This window comes from Bos javanicus, chromosome 10 (genome assembly GCF_032452875.1).
Source record: "Bos javanicus breed banteng chromosome 10, ARS-OSU_banteng_1.0, whole genome shotgun sequence".
NCBI lineage: Eukaryota > Metazoa > Chordata > Mammalia > Artiodactyla > Bovidae > Bos > Bos javanicus.
In genome coordinates this window covers 19,948,913-19,971,846 of record NC_083877.1, presented here as the reverse complement: position 1 = coordinate 19,971,846, position 22,934 = coordinate 19,948,913, and the positions used below count along the sequence as shown (strand labels likewise).

The following is a 22,934-nucleotide window of genomic DNA, read 5'->3' as shown; positions in this document are numbered from 1 at the left end:
GCTGTCTCAAATCTTGAGCTGATGAAGTGTGATGAGAGACCTGAGAGAGCCAGAAGGCTGTTTCGTCTGCGTACAGAACCTCTCTCTCTCAATAGGCCAGCTATTCTGCATCAGAAGTTGCTGCTGTAACACACGTTTCTCTAAACCTAACGTCTCATACAAATTACCAAATTAAGGCAACTTTACAAAATGGGAAAATGGTTTAAATGAAAAAAACCTGTACCTCTATATGAATTCCGCCTTTGATGGATGTTGCTGTCCATGGAATTGTCAACTGGTGTGATATCTTGAGAATTACGAGGAATTGGTGTATCAGTCATGATGGGGTTTGGGTCTGGAGACTTATCAATGGGTTTGAGCTCCAGTCTCTCGTGATGGATCCAGAGGTCTGGGGGTTTGACATCTTTGGAGTTCCCTTTATACTTGTGGGAGCCATTCACTGATTTGCAAGCAGCTCGTTTCCTAGGTACGAAATTAAGAGGATTTTAAAAAGTAACTTGTGAATATTATTGGTCAAAAAAGCTTTAAGGTTTAAAACAGTCCTTCTGAGAGATGCTTCAGGCAAAATCAGAAACTACAAACAAATAAGAAAAACAGGCAAGAAGTTTTACCCTGAGGAGAACGATGTGAAATGATGCTGGCAAGATGGGCTGGGGTCAGATCATTAAGGAATTTTAGAGCCAAGACCAGAGTCTGAACTTGCCTCTGTGAGTAAAGAGAAATCCCTAAATGGTTTTAAGCAGGAGAGTAAGGAGATCAGTTTTGACTTAAAAGTTTAAACCAACTGGGATGTGAAGAATGGATTTGAGGAGTAGGGGACAAAGCAAGGGGGCCGTTAGGATGCAGCTGCAACAATGGCAGCCTGGTTGACAGTGGCCTGGGGCAGGGAGAATGGAGGGGAAAGGGAGGTCTGATGGTTATTAAGGACCCAGAAATGACAAGCCTTGCTGAAAAAAATGGATGTGGGAGAAGACAGAAATAAAGACACAAAAGGAATAAAGGATATTGCCAAGGTCTCTGGCTTAAGCCATTTACTAACACTGGGGAGAAGTAGGTTTGACAGAAAGAATTATAAATTGTTTTGAACATACTAAGTGTCCATCTGAGACATTAAATATAAAACATAAAACAGGCAATTGGGTCTGAGACTGAAGCAAGCCTGAGATTCAGAAGAGAGAAGTCTTGGCTAGAGATAGAAATATGGTAGTAGTTGAAATTCAGAAGTAAATGAAGCCACAGGAGCAGGTAACTCCAGGACCAGGCCCTGAGGAACGTCTATCTGATGGCAGAGTAGACTGGAGAAGCTGTGAAAAAGAACACACAATCATGCAATATGAGAAGAGAGTGTTTTAAGAAGGAAGGAGTAGTTGACTGTGTTAAGTGTTAAGAGAGTAAGATGAGGACTGAAAAATTCCCTTTGGCTTTCGCAACACAGAGGTCAGTAGTAACTTTAGCAAAAGCAATTTTGGTGAAGCAGTGGGAGCAGAATTCGGATTAGAAAGGACTGAAGCATGAGTGGGCAGCAAGTAGAGGAAAGGCTATAATTCTTTCTTAGGATGGAAGAAGTCTGAGCACACTTGAATGTGAGAGGGACGGAGCCAACGGAGAGTGAGAGGTCAGTTGTACTGACAGAAGGACAACCACAAGGACAAGGTCTTTGAAAGCAGGAGGCACTGGGATATGTCAGTAAGTGGAGAGCAGGTTTCAGATGGGAGGAGGGGGAGAAAATGACTGCTGCCGACATGGAAGGGCTTTAGACCTAACGGTGGTACACTGAGGTAGGAAGTTCTCGTCTGTTGAGTGAGGGGGCTCTAGAGGGACCTGCGAAGAAACTCTGAGGGGCTAGACTCTAAACGCTCTGTCGGCTTTGAGGCTGTGAGAGTCTATACACAGCTACAATTGAAATGGGAGGTGCCTCAGATGTGAGAGAAGACGAAAAGTACTAAGAAAAGCTCACATTTTTCCACAGTCAATGGAACACTTGGAAAGTAGGTCACTCGGGGAGGAGGAGGGGAAAACTCCATAAAGACTTGATGCAACTCTTTTAAACAAAGGGACCCGAACTGTAGGACCTGCAGATTCAAATACAGAGTCCAGAACCTATGACAAACTCATTTTCCTGCCTCTTAATCTGAAGACTTAAGTATTTTAGGACTTTATTTTTTACTTACTTTGGATTTTAGATTCCCCCAAATAAGAAGGAATTCTGTCATTTTGTTTATTCAGATTCTTTTAAATAAAGATCTCAAGGTCTTTGATTAAAACTAGATGTAAAATCAAGTTCATAAAGATAGATAAATGGGAAATGCTGAAAAAGAAGCTTGTAGAAAAGTTCTAGCATAGAAAAATATGATTTTAGAGGTTTTAGGGAGAAACGGTTTTCTACAATCAAAGGCAGGGGAAGCCGTAGGAGGCAGTGATCAAGAGGCAGTGATACAATGTAAGCTGCTGAAAGCTATTTTACTTGGGCAAAAGAAAGATTAAAACCATCACATAACCTATAAACAATAACAAAGTCATTACTAGCAGCAGTTAGAATGTAGCTTGTACTTGACCTCTATACTGAAAACAAACAGATTTATGGTTATTAAATACATGCATCCTTGCCTTGGGCAGAGTTCTGAGGATAATCACATAGACATGAATTTCTTTCTCTCTTTATGGAGCAATACCTCCATCTTATGATCTTTTAGGATACTGCAGCTAAAGTTGTTCTATTACTCATACTGTGTTTTTGCTATTAGGGGTAACTCAAGAATCTTCTTTTTTTAAATGGCACTGTCTTGCTGGCCAGAGATATGAATAGAATGTGACCTAGGGTCAAGGATTCCCTCAGTTTCAGGAGTGAAGGCTATTATCAACCACCACATAATGGTGATCACCTTGCTATCTGCTCTAAACAATTAGCCACAAGCCTCAAAATCCCAGGTGAGTTCAGGGCTAGCAGCCACCTTACCTCTCTGCTAATATGATACAGTGATTATAAATAATCCTTTCTCATTCATTTAATCAATACATCTCCCCATCACACCCCCAACCAGCTCTGCCTCCTGTGGTCCCAACCTCAACTGCTACTTTTGGTGAGTGAAAGTCGCTCAGTCATGTCTGACTCTTTGCGACCCCATGGACTTACACAGTCCATGGAATTCTCCAGGCCAGAATACCAGAGTGGGTAGCCTCTCCCTTCTCCAGGGAATCTTCCTAACCCAGGGATCAAACCCAGGTCTCCTGCACTGCAGGCGGATTCTTTACCAGCTGAGCCTTTGGTAGCACTTCTTTAAAAATACTCTTAAACTTAGAACTAGAGGTCTATGGTGTCCTTCCATCTCAGCTGGCATTTGTGCCATGAAATTCCACAGACTCCTGTGTATCTGGTTCGGTGAGTGTCCAGAGACAGTCAGTCCTCCAAAGGGGCTCCCAACAAGGCTGGACATCATCTACTTTCCTCTCCTAGACTGATTCTGTACACTTGGCTCTTGTGACTTCAGAGGCTGAGTTAAATGAACTATATCTGCTTGGTAACTCTGCCCTGGCTTCCAGTTCAGTGTGGCCAGTAGAAGGCACAGACAAGAGACTGGAGGGCGGGAGGTTATTTCCTCTTCTGCCCCATCCCTGCTGGGCTAGAGGGTGGCAGTCGTTACATTCCTACCACCATACGTGGTTCCTGTTGCAAGTCCTCTCCTGCTGCTTCAGAGCTCTGGAAACAGCTCTGTTTTCTTCAGAAAAAGCTCTCACCTTTCTAAAGAGGACAGGGGCCCGTCACCACTGCTGCCTAATGCTAACTTCACCTTGGACGTTGTAAATGGTCCCTTCACTAAAGCCCCCTTCACCCACCTTGAGTGTGCCCCTCTTCCCTTCCCGAACCCAGAAGGACACATATTTAGCAAGAGGAATCATTCTGCCTTTTCTTTAAAAATATTTAAAACATTGCTTTTCACGTATTTTATATTTTAACTCTGTGTACAACTCCAGACACAGAGGTCACACAGAAGCAAAAGAATACATACAAAAAATGTATGGGCTACATCTGGGGCTCCTTACTTTTTCTGGTGAGAGGTAGTCCGCCGGGTGCAGAAAACAGCAATGATCACGACCACCACGATGGTGATGACACCAACGGAAACGATGATGACCAGCAGCATGTTACTGTCCAGAGGAGAGGTGGGGCTTCCATGAGGGCTGTTACTGCCTGGGAAGGGAAAGACCGTACGCTTGTGAGTGTTCCAGAATTCTAAAGACGCATACGATCAGGCTGCAGAACCTTCACGTGAGTATAGATAACTTCTGTGAGCTTCTGTATGAAAGTAGTCATTACTGTGCATTCTATAAAAATGCCTTATGAATATGGCCATCTCCTCCAGATGATGAAATCTAGAGAGCTGAGTTTCTGCCCTGGGTGTACCTGGCACAAAGTCGGTGATCCATAAAAGTTTCTCAGATTGTACTGAACTCTAAGCTTGGACCAGTAAGGGAGTCTGTCCCTTGGTGTCTTATATATAAGCTCATCTTATAAAGCACCATTTGTAAATCACTTAAGTTTTCTGACTTTGAAAACCTTTAAAAAATGCATACTCATAGAAAACAAAAGTTCCCCCCCCCTCCCCAACATATAGCATTGGGATGCGGTCAACTTGAATCATAAAGTCTATTTTTATAAATACACATTCTGTGCAGAGTTAATTTTCTTATTCAGTTTCAGGAAAACAAAGGTCTGTACATATGCACTAATTTGACAAATATTTACCGAGTGGTTACCATGTGCCAGGCATGTTCTAGGAACCAAGGATGCAACAGTGAGCAACAAAGATGCGAATGCTGGGACAGGAATGGGGGCAGACAATACACAAATCATTAGTTTGTAGTAAGTGCCATGAAAATATAAAAGGGGATATGGTACAGAATGACTGTAGATTAAGTGGTTGGGAAAAGCTTCTCTGAGGAAATGGCATTTGGGCTGAGATTTGAATGATCCTACCATACAAAGACCCAGAGGAAGAACTTTTCAGAGAAGGGGGAACAGCTAGTGGAAGGCTCCTGAGACAGGAATGAGCTTGCATGTTCAAGGGAGAGAAAGGCAGCTAGTGTTGCTGAAACAAAGAGAGATATGCAAAGTTAGAGGGAAGGACGTGAGCAGAAAAAAAAGATGAATATGAGGCTGGAGAGATGTGCAGAGGCGAGATCATTTAGGACCCTGAGGAAACAGATCTTCTTCCTATTACCGTTCCTCCGTGCTCAATGGGTGCGGTTCAGCTTTTTTTTTTTATGAGGCCATTTGTAATCCTGCTCTATTCTCAGTCTTGCTCTTCCATTTTCTGAAACACTGTACTTTGCTTCTCACCTTGTTACAAAAGTTATGCATGTTCATATTATAAAATATGGAAAATCCTACAACACAGATTTAACCACCATGGATGTCTGCCATCTTTTCTTCCAGCTACTCTCTCTTATTGCCCTAATAATCAAAGCTGTACCATAATGGGATGAGCTTAGATTTGCTAAGTAATGAGTGTTCAGTCACTAGAAGTACTTAAGAAGAGTCATCCTACATGTCTGGAATGCTGTGGAAATTTCTACCAGGAAGGTGTGGCCTGGGAACTGATGTTCTTAGGAAGGCTCCTAAAGTGATTTTCATATACAACCTGGTTTATAAACTCATGATCTAACTCAAACTACATTTACTGTGGGACTCCCATAACAGTGGATTAGCTGACCTTCTGCTTCTTATTCTATGATTTTTATAGGCTACATCCAAGCACAGTGCTAAAGCTGGGCTAATTTTGAAAGCTTAAGAGCTTATTCTTCTACATTTGGTTGAATCACTTCTATCCATTTTGGAGAAGGAGATCAGCAGACAGACAACTTAAAATGGATATAATGACCTTCAATAAAATAACATTTTTATATTTGGGAAAGACTATGGAACTGGGGGCCAATACAATGAGACCAAATGAGGGCTTTCCATAAAATCATTATAAACAGCAGTACTGAGCTATTGGGTGGGGCAAGCGGTAGAGCAGGCGCTGTGAATCAAAGGCAGGGAATCTGGGCTTTGGGAGGCAGTTCTTTCCTGCATTCCCCAGAGATAAATTCTCATTTAACTGCAAAGGGCCTCTACCTTCTGAGTTGGCCAAAGGCTGTCTTCTAAACTAGAGTAAGAGTGAGCTGCAAATGGGACCCTAGACCCTCCTACTAGGGACATTTATTAAGCCTCACTTTTTCCAGTGGTCATGTATGGATGTGAGAGTTGGACTGTGAAGAAAGCTGAGCACCGAAGAATTGATGCTTTTGAACTGTGGTGTTGGAGAAGACTCTTGAGAGTCCCTTAGACTGCAAGGAGATCCAACCAGTCCATTCTAAAGGAGATCAGTCCTGGGTGTTCATTGGAGGGACTGATGCTGAAGCTGAAACGCCAATATTTTGGCCACCTGATGCGAAGTATTGACTCATTGGAAAAGACTCTGATGCTGGGAAGGATTGGGGGCAGGAGGAGAAGGGGCTGACAGAGGACGAGATGGCTGGATGGCATCACCGACTGGATGGATGTGAGTTTGAGTGAACTCCGGGAGTTGGTGATGGACAGGGAGGCCTGGCGTGCTGCGATTCATGGGGTCGCAAAGAGTCAGACATGAGTGAGCAAGTGAACTGAACTGAACTGGACTGGACTATTGCGACAGTCTCCTAACCACTCTGTTTTGACTTTGTACTCTTGGCACCCAACTCGTTCTCTACTGTCATCAGGGTAACAACAGATACTCAATAAGTGGGACGTCATAGTTCACCAGTAGTATCAGACATCTTACATTTGTTACTCACATGAGGAAGCTAACATTTCTTAGCATCAGCACCTGAGCTTTTGACAAGTTGGTTTTAACCTACCTTCTCTAACCTGAGCCTATCCTGTTTCTAAGCAGTGTGGTTCCTGGAGAAAGCAGGCTGTTTTAAACTTTTTTTTTTTTTTTTTAATTTGGACCATTTTTAAAGTCTTTATTGAACTTGTTACAATACTGCTTCTGTTTCATGCTTTGTTGTTGTGTTTTTTTTTTTTTTGGTTGTGAGGAATGTGGGATCTTAGTTCCCTGACCAGGAATCAAAACTGCATCCCTGAATTGGAAGGTGCAGTCTTAACCACTGGACCGCCAAGGAAGTCCCAAGCAGGCTGTTTTAAATTGCCACACTTCACACATGTTCTTACTGCACTGCATCCTAGAAATGTTTGACCCCCTCCTAGATATTCAATAATTTTCTCTGTGCCTTTTAAAATCTGGGTCAGAGATCTCTTCCAGAAAGCTTTCTCTTCTCTCTGTCAAATAGCTTGTTACATACTCCCCCTGCTTCTACAGTCTGTTACAGCACCTGAACCTTTAGAAATACGTGTGAATAAATGAATGAATACATAAGCAAAAGAAAAGACAGAGAAGTAACTGCTTTTCTCACAGTCTTGTGGACAGCACATAAATGTAACATATGCATTCCACGAGGAGAAACTCATAAAGTCCTAGAAATCACAGCCTAAAAATTTCTTGAAGCAAGAAAGTCTGTCTGGCTCTCCAAAGAAGTGGCCGATTTCACTGAAGTCTGGGCAATACTTTTTATTTAAATTGATAGCTGGAGATTAAGAGACCATTTTATTTCTATAATTAGACCAGGAGTTTCTGGAGGACTAGAAACTCTTTTTCCCTTCTCTTCCACGTGTTTCTCATGAAACAGTAAGGTTCATGTGGACATTTTACCATCCTGGATCCCCACGTCTGATCTAGAAGGCTGCAAGCGACAGCAGAAAAGGCACAATATGAAGTCGGAAGCCCTGGGTTTTGGTTCTAGGGCTCCTATAATAAGTGGGTAGGTCCGGGCACATTACTTCTCCCGAGTCTCTTAATGTAAAACCTGGGAATAATGATACCTGTTCTCCCTCCCTCACAATGTTATGACAATAAAATATGATTTCACGTGCAAAAGTAACTTACATATGGTGACGCTGTACAGAGAAGCAGGTGCCACCATTTAAGCTCTTAGGATGGCTAGGAGAGAGGGAATAATTTTTCAGAATTCCCAAACTAAGAACACCACAGTAAGCAGAGTGGAGAGAAATGAATGATTCCAAAGCGTCTCTCAGGCTCATTTTAGATGATAGCTAATTCCACCAGAGGGTTTATTTTTGAAAGTAAGGTTCTAATTGTTGTGAAAAGAGGCAGTGGGCAATGACAAGACTGTTTGTTTAGAATCATTTTAAGTTGTATACGCAAATTGAAACAATTTTATTTGTGAATCTATAATAAATGGGTTTACAGTAATTCGGCAAATATTTGTCAGAAAATGCCTAAAGCCAGCTCTGTCAAATAAAAAGAAATAGGTAATAGGCTACAATTCACAAGACAGGAGCTACAAGAAACATTTCAAGATTTCAAGCAGAACTGCATTGTGCCCACAGGAAGCCAAATAAAGCCAGAGGAAGGGCTTTACCGCTCATTGGAGGTTTGTAGTCGGATCCCAGGTCTGGCAGTCGGCTTCCTTTCCCTGCAGACCCCGAGGCTGAAGAAGAAGAAATCATGTCAGTAACAACCCACTCCATTGGTGTGACAAGTCTACTTCACAGCTAGTGAGTGTTTTCTTAAAAAAAAAAAAAAAAAATTTTCAGTCTACGCTGTCCATAAGAAAAGAAGTAGCACGTACACACGACAGGGGAAAATACAGCCTATTTATGCAAAACAAACTATGCACTGAGGCATCTGAAAGGCTGACACTCCTGTTCCATGGCCGTGTCCAGGGTGTTACAAGGCTGCCCCTTGCTGTTAAGGTTTCTCTAGGCCAAGAAACAGTTGCTGAAAAACTGCTCAGAGCACGTAGGGCCAAAGCAGCTTCTGGTGGAAAAGGAACCAAGGGGACCGTTAAAGAAATGGGTTCTTCCAAGGGACTGGCTTGATCTGGCTGAGCAGGTGTCAGTAGTGTTTGGATTCTTTTCTCCAAATAGGAAGCTGCCTTTCTAAATATAAAGTTACCTTAAGTGGGAGCAGGAAGGCAAGCAGAGGTTCAGATTAGGTTCTCAGTTTCTGCTCAGTCAACCTAAATACCCAAAGATAAAAAATAAAAGTCTCCCCTCTGGTTGCTCACAAAGACACTGTCTCCTACTCCATCATCATGGAACATAAGAAGTGAGGCTGCTGACCTTGAGCTTGGGGCCACCTCATATGCTGGACTTCCCTGGTGGCTCAGATGGTAAAGCATCTGCCTACAATGCGGGAGACTTGGGTTCAATCCCTGGTTTGGGAAGATCTCCTGGAGAAGGAAATGGCAACCCGCTCCAGTATTTTTGCCTGGAAAATCCCACGGATGGAGGAACCTGGTAGGCTACAGTTCATGGGGTTACAAAGAGTTGGACACGTCTGAGCAACTTCACTCATATGCAGGCCTCAGAAGACCCCTGGGGCTGGAAGGCAGCCTCAGACTTCTCTTGATGAGGTCTGCAGGAACTGCAAGGTAAGGCTGATCCTTGGCTCATCCAGCTCAACAGACTGCCTGTGCTGGCAAACCAGCACCATCAGGCACTAACCACTGGACTTCTGGCCAGTTATTTAGCTACTATTCTGGGGCCTTGGTTTCCTCATTGTAAAGCAGTGATGATAATGGCACCTGCTGCACGAAAGGGTTGTGATAATTAAATAGAAATTTAATCCCATAAAATATTTTGAATCCTGCCTGACACACCTAAATGTTTTATAAATATTAACTACTAAATAAATCTTAAGGGAAGAATCTCATCTTACACTCCGCAGAGAGCATGAAGCTTCAGAAAATGCTTATAAATTAGAGTTATTTCTACAAATAAAGCTAGACTAGAAATGCATAAACAAGATGTGTTGCTGTAAAACATTACAGCTAATATCAAGTACCTCTATTAAATTATGAGACATGGAGGAAATGGAAGGAATTAAAGTCTGAAGGTTCCTATGCGTAGTTCATTTAACAGAATGAATCTAGAAATGAAAACAAAAACAAACCTACTTTCTATGTTTCCAGAAGCTCAGTGTCCCCAAAGGCAACAGAAGTTCCTGGGTATCTATGGGGCATATTCCAGAATTTTAAACTCACAGTCCTCAAACCTTTTCCACTGTCCACACCTATGACTTTACTTCACTTCTACTGTCACCATTCCTCCCCAATGACACACACCACATGTCACGATTCCATTTTTCTTTTCACTATGATAAGCTGGCAGAGATGACACAGCCCGTGTAAGGCTCTTCATAGTTGAGGTACTTCTTCGTCAGGTGGCCCATATTTAAGTCAAACTACTCAGAGTAACACGTTATATAAATAGTTACCAATGAACACTTTTGCCAATAAACCAATTGGTTTAACGCCTATATTTCTTAATGTTTTCCTTTTATATTTAACTTAGGAACAAGAAATCCAAGGATTAGCCAAATACCAAAATAAATATGGGCAAAGAATTTTAAATACCAAAGGGGTGGTGTAGCTGAGAACTGCAGCCTGGCTTATGGGGTGAAGTGAGGGAAGAAAATGAGCACATATATACTCTGTACACATTCAGTGTTGTTACTGTTCTAGTCTCGTGCTTAAGGTTAAGGTTCTACCATGATCAGGGTGCTTTACACACACACACACACACACACACACACACACACGGGCATGTTTGCAGTTTTCCCAACATACAACAAAAGACTCATTGAATGCAAACACATTTCCCAAACCCTGAAACTTGAAACCACACACACACACACACACACACACACACACAGAGGCATGTTTGCAGTTTTCCCAACACACAACAAAAGACTCATTGAATGCAAACACATTTCCAAAGCCCTAAAGTTTGAAACCTCAAACTCTGAATCTTCCTTGCCATTAACCAAGATCCAAAGACTTTGTATTTCTAAAAACTACTCTTAAAGAATAAAAGAAACCAATTTACTTTAACTGCTCCTGCTATAGAAAACAGATAACCAACTTTAGCCGACTTTCCAGAGATGAAAATCACAAAGTATAGTTCTCTCTCACCACAGCAACTGCAGTGAGGAGACTATGCTGACAGATAATTCCAGAATGGTGACACTGAGGCCCGTACTTCCTAAACTTCCATTGTACACTGTCTCTATCCTCTTATAAAACAAGCAAATATATTTAAGAGAAGAAATGGAAAAAGAGCCCTGAATTAAGCTTGCAACAAGAGAATGGAGAGCAGTAATTTTGTGAAAGATAATCATACAATTCAGTAGGATACATTTGTATATTCTCTGTTGAGGGAGGAAAAAAGGGTATTCAATTGAATTTGATTAAACTTTTCATTTAGAGACATCAATAAAACTCTAGATGCTACAAATATGACAAATTGGTGTACTTGTTCTCATTATGGCCCAAATCCCTATCTGTATCACAGAATTTTAGTATCTTAGCACAAAGGATAATCTGACCCACATTTAAGGATTATCTCCTCACATCTGTAGAAGTCCAACCCAGTTTTTTTTTTCCTGCCAGTCTGTTTAGCTCCTAAGTAGATTCTCCAGCTTTTCAGATACCCCAGGTGCCACAAACATGGACTCAACTCTACTTTGGCCAATAAATACGTGATTTTTAACACACAGTACTGGTACTGATTTTCAGGAAAAAACAAAAACAACAAAAAGCTAATAATAGGTCACAAAAGAGAGGAAAGGAAAGAGAGGCCAGCTACTCATTTACCTTGATCATTAGCCATTTTATCAGAGGAGTCCGCTAACAGGCCAAGCACAGGGGAAGAAAAAGACAAGAGCAAGGATCACAAGCTTTGAAGATGGGACAGGCAGAATTTTTAAAGGAAAAAAATTAAAACCCCGCAAACTTCCAAGCACCTTGAGTCTTCTTTTTCGTGCTAACAGAAAAGAAATCCATGTATGTTTTCCATATTTCCACAGACTCAGTCCCCAACTTACTGTTATTTCCTAAGCTCACCTGGTTCAATATTTTACTGTCACTTTCTTATCTAGAGTTTTCTTTAAAGGGCCCCTTTTGTCTCTTTCTCTCTACAAAGGTCAGTGAACAAGCCTTTCACCGTTAAGAGCCTGCATGTGTTGAAAGAGAATCATCCATCACAATAACATGCTACTACTCTATCTAGGAACCAAGAGAATCCCATCTGATCTGACTGGCTTAGATCACTGCAGTTCATCTGCCTCGAGCAGCCCGGAGTCAAAGTTCCCCTGTCAATGATAGGTTTAGGTCAGTAACCTAGGGAGCACTGATCTGGTGGTCAGGGGGTAGGATCATTTTCAGATAAATGCCCACACGGTAGCTTGTAAGCACATCATCAGGATTTTCTGTATCATCCACAGTCTCTGCATGCTAAAGTGACATGTACACGCATAATCCCACTCAAGAGACACACAATGGAACACTCTGTTTGGGGGCCTTTACCTTTGGGTGTTCTGAACTGGACAGCTTCAGACATGGGCCCCATGCCCTTTGAGTTCCGGGCTTGGATTTTGAAGTAGTATGGTGTGTCAAGTGTTAATTCCTGTATCTGGTGAGTCAGCCTGTTTCCCACAACAGGCTCGATAACCCAGTCATGTATCTCTGCATTCACATCCGTGCTGTAATATATGATGTAACCTATCCAAAGGGATTAATGGAAAAAGAAACCTTATTCCTGCTCTTTCTTTTGCGATCAGTAAGTCTATAAAAGATATATGTCACAGCATACACAAATAGAGAACTAGTTACAGATTAAATTAACAATAGTAACAAGTATTTTAAATGCTACACTAAATATAATACAGAGAAAACCACAATTTCAACAGTGCCAGACTATAAATTATTATCTGTATCAGCAGCTGAAGTAATAAAAGTAGTTAAGGTAAAAATATAGGGTTAACTACTCTCAAAAGCTAGGAAATTATATAAGGAAACCATACTAATCAACATCCCAACATTCTGTACTTCAACGGTCTACTTCAGTTAAGTTAATGCAGTTTTGAAAAAACTTAATGGCCATTACCATCAGTAATGGCCTGACAGTGCTATTTGAACTGTCACCAATGTGATTTCCCAGGAGAAAAACTCCGAGGAGATGGGCAGCCACCTTTGCTAGATTCTCCCAAACGTGAGGTAGGTGAACTCACAGTGAAACATCACCTGATCGCATCCACCAGAGGGCGCTCTATATCCACAGTTGAGGAAGGAAGAACTACACCCACAAGCGTACACAGTGCAAAAAGGCACTGACAGCATCATTTCTGGTTTTTAAACACAAAATGTAATGTAATCCATGTCAAGTCACACTTAATTCCTTTAAGGAAGAGGCAAATTATAAAACCTAAATTAAAAATGACATAACGACTGGGGATTTAAGGAAAGGGATTCCTAAAGAAAGCTGAATGCTCAGTTCAGTTCAATCGCTCCGTTGTGTAAAACCCTTTGTGACCCCATGGACTGCAGCACGCCGGGCCTCCCTGTCCATCACCAACTCCCAGAGCTTACTCAAACTCATGTCCACAGAGTCGGTGATGCCATCCAGCCACCTCATCCTCTGTCATCCCCTTCTCCTACTGCCTTCAATCTTTGCCGGCATCAGGGTCTTTTCAAATAGGTCAGTTCTTCACATCAGGTGGCCAAAGTATTGGAGTTTCGTCTTTAGCATCAGTCCCTCTAATGAATATTCAGGACTGATTTCCTTTAGGATGGACTGGTTGGATCTCCTTGAAGCCCAACGGACTCTCAAGAGTCTTCTCCAACACCACAGTTCAAAAGCATCAATTCTTCAGTGCTCAGCTTTCTTTATAGTCCAACTCTCATATCCATACATGACTACTGGAAAAACCATAGCTTTGACTAGATCGACCTTTGTTGGCAAAGTAATGCCTCTGCTTTTTAATATGTTGTCTAGGGTGGTCATAACTTTTCTTCCAAGGAGTAAGCGTCTTTTAATTTCATGGCTGCAGTCACCATCTGCAGTGATTTTGGAGCCCCCCAAAATAAAGTCTGTCACTGTTTCCTCTGTTTCCCCATCTATTTCCCATGAAGTGATGGGACCAGATGCCATGATCTTCATTTTCTGAATGTTGAGTTTTAAGCCAACTTTTTCACTCTCCTCTTTCACTTTCATCAAGAGGCTCTTTAGTTCTTTGCTTTCTGCCACAAGGGTAGTGTCATCTGCATATCTGAGGTTATTTATATTTCTCCCGGCAATGATTCCAGCTTGTGCTTCATCCAGCCCAGCGTTTCTCATGATGTACTCGGATAGAAGTTAAATAAGCAGGGTGACAATACACAGCCTTGACTCCTTTTCCAATTTGGAACCAGTCTGTTGTTCCATGTCCAGTTCTAACTGCTGCTTCCTGACCTGCATACAGATTTCTCAAGAGGCAGGTCAGGTGGTCTGATGTTCCCATCTCTTGAAGAATTTTCCACAGTTTGTTGTGATCCAAACAGTCAAGGGCTTTGGCATAGTGAATAAAGCAGAAGTAGATGTTTTTCTGGAACTCTCTTGCTTTTTTGATGATCCAACAGATGTTGGCAATTTGATCTCTGGTTTCTCTGCCTTTTCTAAAACCAGCTTGAATATCTGGAAGTTCACGGTTCACATGCTGTTGAAGCCTGGCTTGGAGAATTTTGAGCATTACTTTACCAGTGTGTGAGATGAATGTAATTGTGCAGTTGTTTGAACATTCTTTGGCATTACCTTTCTTTGAGATTGGAATGAAAACTGACCTTTTCCAGTCCTGTAGCCACTGCTGAGTTTTCCAAATTTGCTGGCATATTGAGTGCAGCACTTTCACAGAATCGTCTTTTATGATTTGAAATAGCTCAACTGGAATTCCATCACCTCCACTAGCTTTGTTCATAGTGATGCTTCCTAAGGCCCACTTGACTTTGCATTCCAGGATGTCTGGCTCTAGGTGAGTGATCATGTCATCTTGATTATCTGGGTTGTGAAGATCTTTTTTGTATAGTTCTTCTGTGTATTCTTGCCACCTCTTCTTAATATCTTCTGCTTCTGTTAGGTTCATGTCATTTCTGTCCTTTATCGAGCCCATCTTTGCATGAAATGTTCCCTTGGTATCTCTGATTTTCTTGAAGAGATCTCTAGTCTTTCCCATTCTGTTGTTTTCCTCTATTTCTTTGCACTGATCACTGAGGAAGGCCTTCTTATCTCTTCTTGCTATTCTTTGGAACTCTGCATTCAGATGGGAATATCTTTCCTTTTCTCCTTTGCTTTTCACCTCTCTTCTTTTCTCAGCTTTTTGTAAGGCCCCCTCAGACAATCATTTTGCCTTTCTTTTTCTTGGGGATGGTCTTGATCCCTCCTGTACAATGTCACGAACCTCTGTCCATAGTTCTTCAGGCACTCTGTCTATCAGATCTAGTCCCTTAAATCTATTTCTCACTTCCACTGTATAACTGTAAGGGATTCGATTTAGGTCATACCCGAATGGTCTAGTGGTTTTCCCTACTTTCTTCAATTTAAGTCTGAATTTGGCAATAAGGAACTCATGATCTGAGCCACAGTCAGCTCCCGGTCTTGTTTTTGCTGACTGTATAGAGCGTCTCCATCTTTGGCTGCAAAGAATATAATCAATCTGATTTTGGTATTGACCATCTGGTGTTGTCCATGTGTAGAGTCTTCTCTTGTGTTGTTGGAAGAGGGTGTTTGCTATAGCTAGTGCGTTCTCTTGGCAAAACTCTGTTAGCCTTTGCCCTACTTCATTCTGTACTCCAAGGCCAAATCTGCCTGTTACTCCAGGTATTTCTTCACTTCCTACTTTTGCATTCCAGTCCCCTATACTGAAAAGGATGAAAAGGACATCTTTTTTGGGTGTTAGTTCTAGAAGGTCTTGTAGGTCTTCATAGAAATATTCAGCTTCTTCAGCATTACTGGTTGGGGCATAGACTTGGATTACTGTGATATTGAATGGTTTGCCTTGGAAATGAACAGAGATCATTCTGTCGTTTTTGAGATTGCATCCAAGTACTACATTTTGGACTCTTTTGTTGACTATGACGGCTACTCCATTTCTTCTAAGGGATTCTTGCCCACAGTAGTAGATATGATGGTCATCTGAGTTAAATTCACCCATACCAGTCCATTTTAGTTCACTGATTCCTAAAATGTCGACGTTCACTCTTTCCATCTCCTGTTTGACCACTTCCCATTTGCCTTGATTCATGGACCTAACATTCCAGGTTCCTATGCAATATTGCTCTTTACAGCATCAGACTTTACTTCCATCACCAGTCACATCCACAACTGGGTGATGTTTTTGCTTTGGCTCCATCCCTTCATTCTTTCTGGAGTTATTTCTCCACTGATCTCCAGTAGCATCATGGGCACCTACCAACCTGGGGAGTTCATCCTTCAGTGTCCTATCTTTCTGCCTTCTCATACTATCCATGGGGTTCTCAAGGCAAGCATACTGAAGTGGTCTGCCGCTCTCTTCTCCAGGGGACCACGTTGTCAGACAATGCTAAGAGATGCTTCTCAGTTTCCTTTGTTGTTCAGTTGCTCAGTTGTGTCCAACTCTTTGCGACCCCCATGAACTACAGCACACCAGGCTCCCCTGTCCTTCACTGTCTCCCTCAGTTTGCTCAAACTCATGTCTATTGAGTTGGTGATGCCACCCAACCATCTCATTCTCAGTCACCTCCTTCTCCTCCTGTCCTCAATGTTTCCCAGCATCAGGGTCTTTTCCAGTGAGTCGGCTCTTCACATCAGGTGGCCAAAGTTTTGGAGCTTCAGCTTCAGCATCTGTCCTTCCAATGAATATTCAGGGTTGATTTCCTTTAGGACTGGATGGTTTGATCTAGTTGCATCCAAGGGACTCTCAAGAGTCTTCTCTAGCACCACTGTTCAAAAGCATGAATTCTTCGACATTCAGCCTTCTTTATGGTCCAACTCTTAACATCCATATATGACTACTGGAAAAACCACAGCTATGACTATATGGACCTTTGTCAGCAAAATGACAAAGGTCACTCTGCTTTTTAATGTACTGTCTAGGTTTATTACAGCTTTTCTTCCAAGGAGCAAGCATCTTTTAATTTCACGGCTGCAGTCACCTTAGGCCACCTTTTCATACAAAGGAACTTCAGGAGGCGAATTCTGGCTCCACAGCATACATTATCTGGATCAGAGGCAGGTTTTTCTCCCTGATAAAGATGAGGAAGGCATAGTGCCTTCTACTCTGGAAGTCCAAGGGAAAATTCAAGGTCCTGTCAGAGGTCCAGGCCAACTCAGACTTTTAACTTGAGTTGTAAGAGCACAGGAAGCTGAAGTAGCAATTCTGGATGAAAAAAGAAACTATAAGCCTAACGGATATTTTTGAGCTTTGGGGTAAAAGAGGTGAATTTATATTTATTGGGTATCACCCTGTAGAATTAGGCAGCGTCTTCAACCCCAAGACCCTGGTCATGTAGTCAAAGACAGAGAAGAATAGCTCTCTTGAGGACAATAAATAAGTCTGTATGTTCTACCACAACCAAAGACCATCTAGTGCAACCCACACCATTGGAGTTTCATGAAATATGGGTCAGAACAACCAGCTGGCGACTCCTTTTTATGTCACTAAACAGCACCCCTTGCTTCAATTTCCAGGACCATCATGTCACATAGCACCCCAAAAAATGGTCAGGTCAAGTCTTGAGACCCCCATTCCTCCCAAGAACAAGGCATTCTCCTAGAATGCAGGAACAGGGAACAGCCACACACTCACAGGCATCTCTGGCCTCTTACCTGTAATCTTGCCATTGGCTTCAGAGGGAGGCTGCCAATTTACAATTATGGTCCTAGGTTTCCCCTCTTTACTCACAACTGTCACATCCTTGGGCGGAGAAGTAGGAACTACAAAAGAATAACACTTTTAGTAATTCCTGTTCATTTCAACTGAATTCACCATTTCCTCAACCGTCTCCATTTAGAAGGCACAATAAAGGGTACAGCCTCTTGGGTTCAAAGAACTCACTGTCTGTCTATAAACAGCCCCAAGAAAAAGAAGAATATGCAAAGTACCAAAGAGGAAATACCATATTGAGAGGACAAAGGACAGGCATCCCAGACGGGGAGGTCAGGCAGGATGGTTAGGTAAAATTAAAAGCCACCTGCAGTCCCTGCTTGGTAGATCAGGAGACAGAAAATGAGAAAAGTCATGTAATGTGCCCAAGACTACGTTTTCTCCCCTAATTTGGATTATTTTGTTAGAAAATTTTTAAGTGTAAAGTAATTTTGTCTCTACCTATATATAGTTGGCTTTCCAAACCAAATATGATATTTGAAAACCACCATTGCCCTAAAGAATAAATGATTTACAAATTAATGTTTTATTATGTTAAATTTGCACCGAAAAGATAGTCAACCATTAAAGGTTATTGCTCTGAAATGTAAAGCTGTTTACGGAACAGAAAAGCCAATTAAACAAAAACGACAGTGAGTCTGGGTTTCCATGGTAGTGGTGGTGAAGTTTCTAGGTCGTGTCTGGACCTTGCGACCCCATGGACTGTAGCCCCACCAGGCTCCTCTGTCCATGGGATATTCTCAGGCAAGAATACTGAAGTGGGTAGCCATTTCTTCCTCCAGGGGATCTTCCGACCCAGAGATCAAACCCACATTTCCTGCATTGCAGAAGCCCCTTATGTTTCCATATTATGGCTGAAAACTTTTAATGTATTAATACTAGTTGGGAAATCAGCATATTAAGTATATCCTTACATTTACTCTTTTCCTGAAATACTAGAAATCTCCTGGTATGAAATGGAAGGAAGCCAAGCCCAGTGAAATGTAAACTCCTAATGGAATATCATTTATTACCTAATGGGCTGGAATGAAAGCACAAAGGTATTTTTAAAACTGGCAAAGAAAGCAAACTCAAGTTCTATTTACGTTTTTGTGCACTGCATTTCTTTCTCTCCGAATCTATCCCTTTTTTTTCTCTGTAGGAAATTCAACCAACTGTGCCAAAGATAAGACATCAGGGCCAAACCCAGTCTGGAGAGACTTTATAGCTCCGTTTTTTTCATTATTCACATAAAGGAGAGAAAGAAATAGGGAGGTGGAATAGACAGAGCCTCCCAATGGTTACACATATCCCCATGCCAGGGAAGTATAAGGGGCAGAAGGGCAGGCCTACAAGTGAGCAAAAAGCAAGCAAAACTTTCAAATTAGATGGCTTGCTTTCCCCTTAATTTACTTAGCTGTATTTTTTCTTTCATGTTTACTTACAGACAAAAACCCTAAGAATACTCCAGTGGGAGACTTTATAAGACACTAACCAGTTTGCAAGAAAGCTTCCAGGGAAGTTTAGGAGAGCTCTGGTAAAGTGCTGAGGCTCTAGCAAGCATGGTATTGGTAAAGGGCAGGCTACTTCATCTTTTCTATCTCAATTTTCCAGGAAGGCAAGGTTAAAAACCGTAATTCCTTACATCTACACAGTGCTTTATTACTTACCATTTGCTTTATTTATTGGGTAATTTATTTTACCCTATCAAGTAGAAAAGACAACAATTACCCCTCTTTTATAGATGGAAGAAATAGCTTCAGAGAGGCTGGATGACTTGCTTATATAGTCAGTAGGTGGCTGACCTTGGAATTGAACTCATGTCTCATGATTCCTAAACTCTAGTACATTCTGCATTATTTCTTTCTGCTATTTGCTAATGTTCTTGAACAATGATGAAAAAACCAAAATTCTTCAGCTGGGAAAGCAAACACTGAACTCCAGCTGTAGCTGCTCTCACTGTGTTCTGTAAATATGTCAATTCACACACTTAGTTCTTTCCTTGGGTAGTAAAGAGAGGTGATGAGGCGCCTCATGACTTCGGATGTGGTACAACATTAGCACGGACTTTCCTGGCTTTCACATCTAGTGAAGAGAAGAAATGCCATGTGACAAAGTTCTGACAACACATACCTAATTCAAAAGTAGTCCCGTGGGCTGTCATGCTCCATGTGCTTGATCTTCGACCTTTGGTCACCATCACAGAGAATTCATAGAGTGTATTTGGTTTTAAACCAGTCACCAAATAACTCAAAGTCGTTGCATTAGCATTCTGGAAACATATGAATCAAGAGCTTCAGAATCAGAAAGTATGAATAATTAGCTCTTCTTACCCAGAGTGAATGTGCCAGTACCTTGTACTTGGTGTTTGCTGGGATGTTGGTTTTCCATCGGACTGTGTAGTATCGGGAGTCTGTGATCTTCTGGTGTTTGGGCAGGGAGTTGTCCGCCCAGGTGATCCTTATGGTGTCATGGCTCAGAATGGAAGCCTGAACTCCCACTGGTGGCATCATGGGAGTGGGATCTGGCACTGGAGTGTATGGAGCATTAATAACAAACAAATCAACTTCAGAAGTGTCTGGGGTAAAAAGTAATTAAAAATGGAAGTGGCATTTTAACATAAACAAAAACAAAAGGGAAATGCAAGGTAATATAATGGAATGAAAGGTGAGAAATGGAGAAAGAGAAAGAGAATCCAGAGTTAATATATAACCATCATTCATTTAAAACAATATTTCCACTTGTGTTCTTTCAGGAAACACTTGCAGGAAAGCACCTAGAGAAATAGTACTTAACTATTTTCTACTACTGTAAACTGCGTGTATATTGAATAGGTAAATAAAATTTGGTAATCCAGTGTTCCCCAGTGGCTCAGACGGTAAAGAATCTGCCTGCAATGTGGGAGACCTGGGTTCGATCCCTGGGTTGGCAGGATCCCCTGGAGGAGGGCATGACACCCACTCCAGTATGCTTGCCTGGAGAATTCCCACTGACAAAGGAGCCTAGTGGGCTACAGTCCACGGGGTCGAAAAGAGTCGGACACGACCGAGTGACTAAGCACAGCACACATCATTCAAACTTGACTTTTCTTTGTCTTAAAATTTTTTCTTTAAATAACTTGAAAATTCTACCTTGGATCCAAAAAGGATCACTAAAAGAAGAAAACTGCTTCTAAAATCAAGGGTATTTTTCCTAAATAAGTAACACAAAGCTCATGATCTATTTTGGTATTTCAGTGAATGTGGTTGAATTTTGGGGGATGTTGCTTATCACACTGGACATGTAAGGGCCTCTCCTCTAAAATCTGAATTTGAATATCAGCCAGTGGAAACTCAGCCTGGTCTTGGAACTGGGTGTATCTGAAACCCACACAGGGTCCAATTCAGATCTGCTGATGCCCAGGGTCTAAAAGCAGTACCACAACATGGCTTACATTCAAGTAAAGCAAAGGGAATCCAAGGGCATTACTCTTCATGAAGGAAAGGTAAGCTGATAACATGCGGGAGTATTTTATACTTTTCCCAGTAGACTCAGAAAACAACCCACTGATTAATCCCAATCAGTTTTGGGAAATGCCCCAGCTATTAAGGATTTAACTGACACAGCTTTATGAACTTAAGAAATCAGAGCACTTTTTGATAGAAGGAAAAGTCTATACTCATGTGCTGTCCTGAACCATATGCAACAGACATATTCTCTAAGCAGCACCGTCAAAACAAGGCCGGAACGAGCCCAAAGGCACCATGACGCGCGGTAATAGGGAAGCATCCAACGCGCTTTCCCAGCTCTCGGTCAGGTACTTAAGTACACACACACTGATTTATTTTAAGTGAAGGTCTTAAAATGGGTATCCCATTTAGCTATGGTGACTAGTCCTTCCTATAACCTAAAATCTGAGACAGCAGGGGCCTTATTTATGAATAATTGCCAAGCTAAAGCAATAATCTCCATCTGTGTATTTCCTACCCAATGAACACTGAAAATAACAGAACAGCACACATAATAATCAAGGGCTTTGTTCAAAGATCAGGACACATACCAATTAGCTAAAGAAAATGCACCTTCAGGTGCAAAAGTCACTAAGACTGCAAGATTTTTTCTTATTGTAACAACTCTTAGAAAAGACAGCTAGGTAACATGACTTATGAACGTTTCCTCTTGTGTACTTCTAGCCACGCTATATTTTTAAATCACATAAGAGAAAATAATTCCAAATTTGTTTTTTCCCTATTACAGACTGATTTAAGAAAGTAGCAAACCCTTTATTTAAATATTCTCTTTCATCTTATGTTTTTTCTTTTCTGACATACCAAAGCTATTTTTAAAAGAACTTATAAATTGTAAGCACGCAGGAGCAGAAGACAGAACTATCAAATATGCAGTAATGGTATTGATCTTGGTAAGTAAAAGCATAAAAACAGGCGACAGAGATTATCTTTTTAAAATGAATAATGCCAAATCCGTACTGTATGCAAAGCATCCAGAATACACAGCAGGCAATACAGAGTCACAATTTTGTTTTGAGAAACAAAAGAATATTACTGAAAGCGATACATTCTTTGATTTCCAGTACCATTTAGAAAAATTTACAATTCTAATATATTCACTTCAGTAAATTTTCTCATTCAGATCTAGATCTACATCATGTTTTACATATCTACAGAAATTTTACATCATTCTTTTAAAGATATTTTAATAGATAAATTACAAAGAAAAGTAATAAATATTTGGTCTCTTTTGTAATAAATTTACAGTTTATCAAATGGATGGTACATATAGCTTTATGCTGCCTATATAAATAAATCTTATAAAAAGCACATAGAAAAATACTTTCCCAACTAATTCAAGTACTAATAAAGAAAATGTTGGATTTATCAATCTAATACATTTATTCCATTAATAACCTATATATTTTCTCAGAGATATGGAGATCCTTTAACTTTTTTCTCCTTTTAGTTATAACTCACATGACTAAAAGATGAAAAATCACTTTTAACTCTCTCATGACTACGCTTTCTAGATCCCAACATATTAAAAACATGTGCTATACAATTACATAGATGTGTTTACATGACAGGATTAATATTTTCTAAAAAGCAAAGCAGGATTTAACAGAACTTTCCGTGTTGAAAGCCCAATTACCCTCCTATGGGGCCTCACCCTAAACTGCCATATCCT

At 41.1% G+C, this 22,934-nt stretch overlaps 1 protein-coding gene across 7 annotated transcripts in view; it reads right to left on the bottom strand.

The window, feature by feature from the left end:
- Window positions 1-22,934, bottom strand: part of NEO1 (neogenin 1) — a 240,569-nt gene that overhangs the window by 14,021 nt on the left and 203,614 nt on the right. For 4 of the 7 annotated variants that reach the window (XM_061430300.1, XM_061430303.1, XM_061430297.1 and 1 more), the window contains exons 17-23: window positions 20,111-20,334; window positions 19,890-20,028; window positions 17,720-17,827; window positions 12,409-12,603; window positions 8,461-8,529; window positions 4,042-4,189; window positions 224-462 (exon numbers count right to left, since the gene is read on the bottom strand). In XM_061430300.1, coding sequence (XP_061286284.1) covers window positions 224-462; window positions 4,042-4,189; window positions 8,461-8,529; window positions 12,409-12,603; window positions 17,720-17,827; window positions 19,890-20,028; window positions 20,111-20,334 — 1,122 coding nt within the window. The remainder of the gene's footprint in view (window positions 1-223; window positions 463-4,041; window positions 4,190-8,460; window positions 8,530-12,408; window positions 12,604-17,719; window positions 17,828-19,889; window positions 20,029-20,110; window positions 20,335-22,934) is intronic. The other 3 variants (XM_061430301.1, XM_061430302.1, XM_061430298.1) reach the window with 1 other exon arrangement.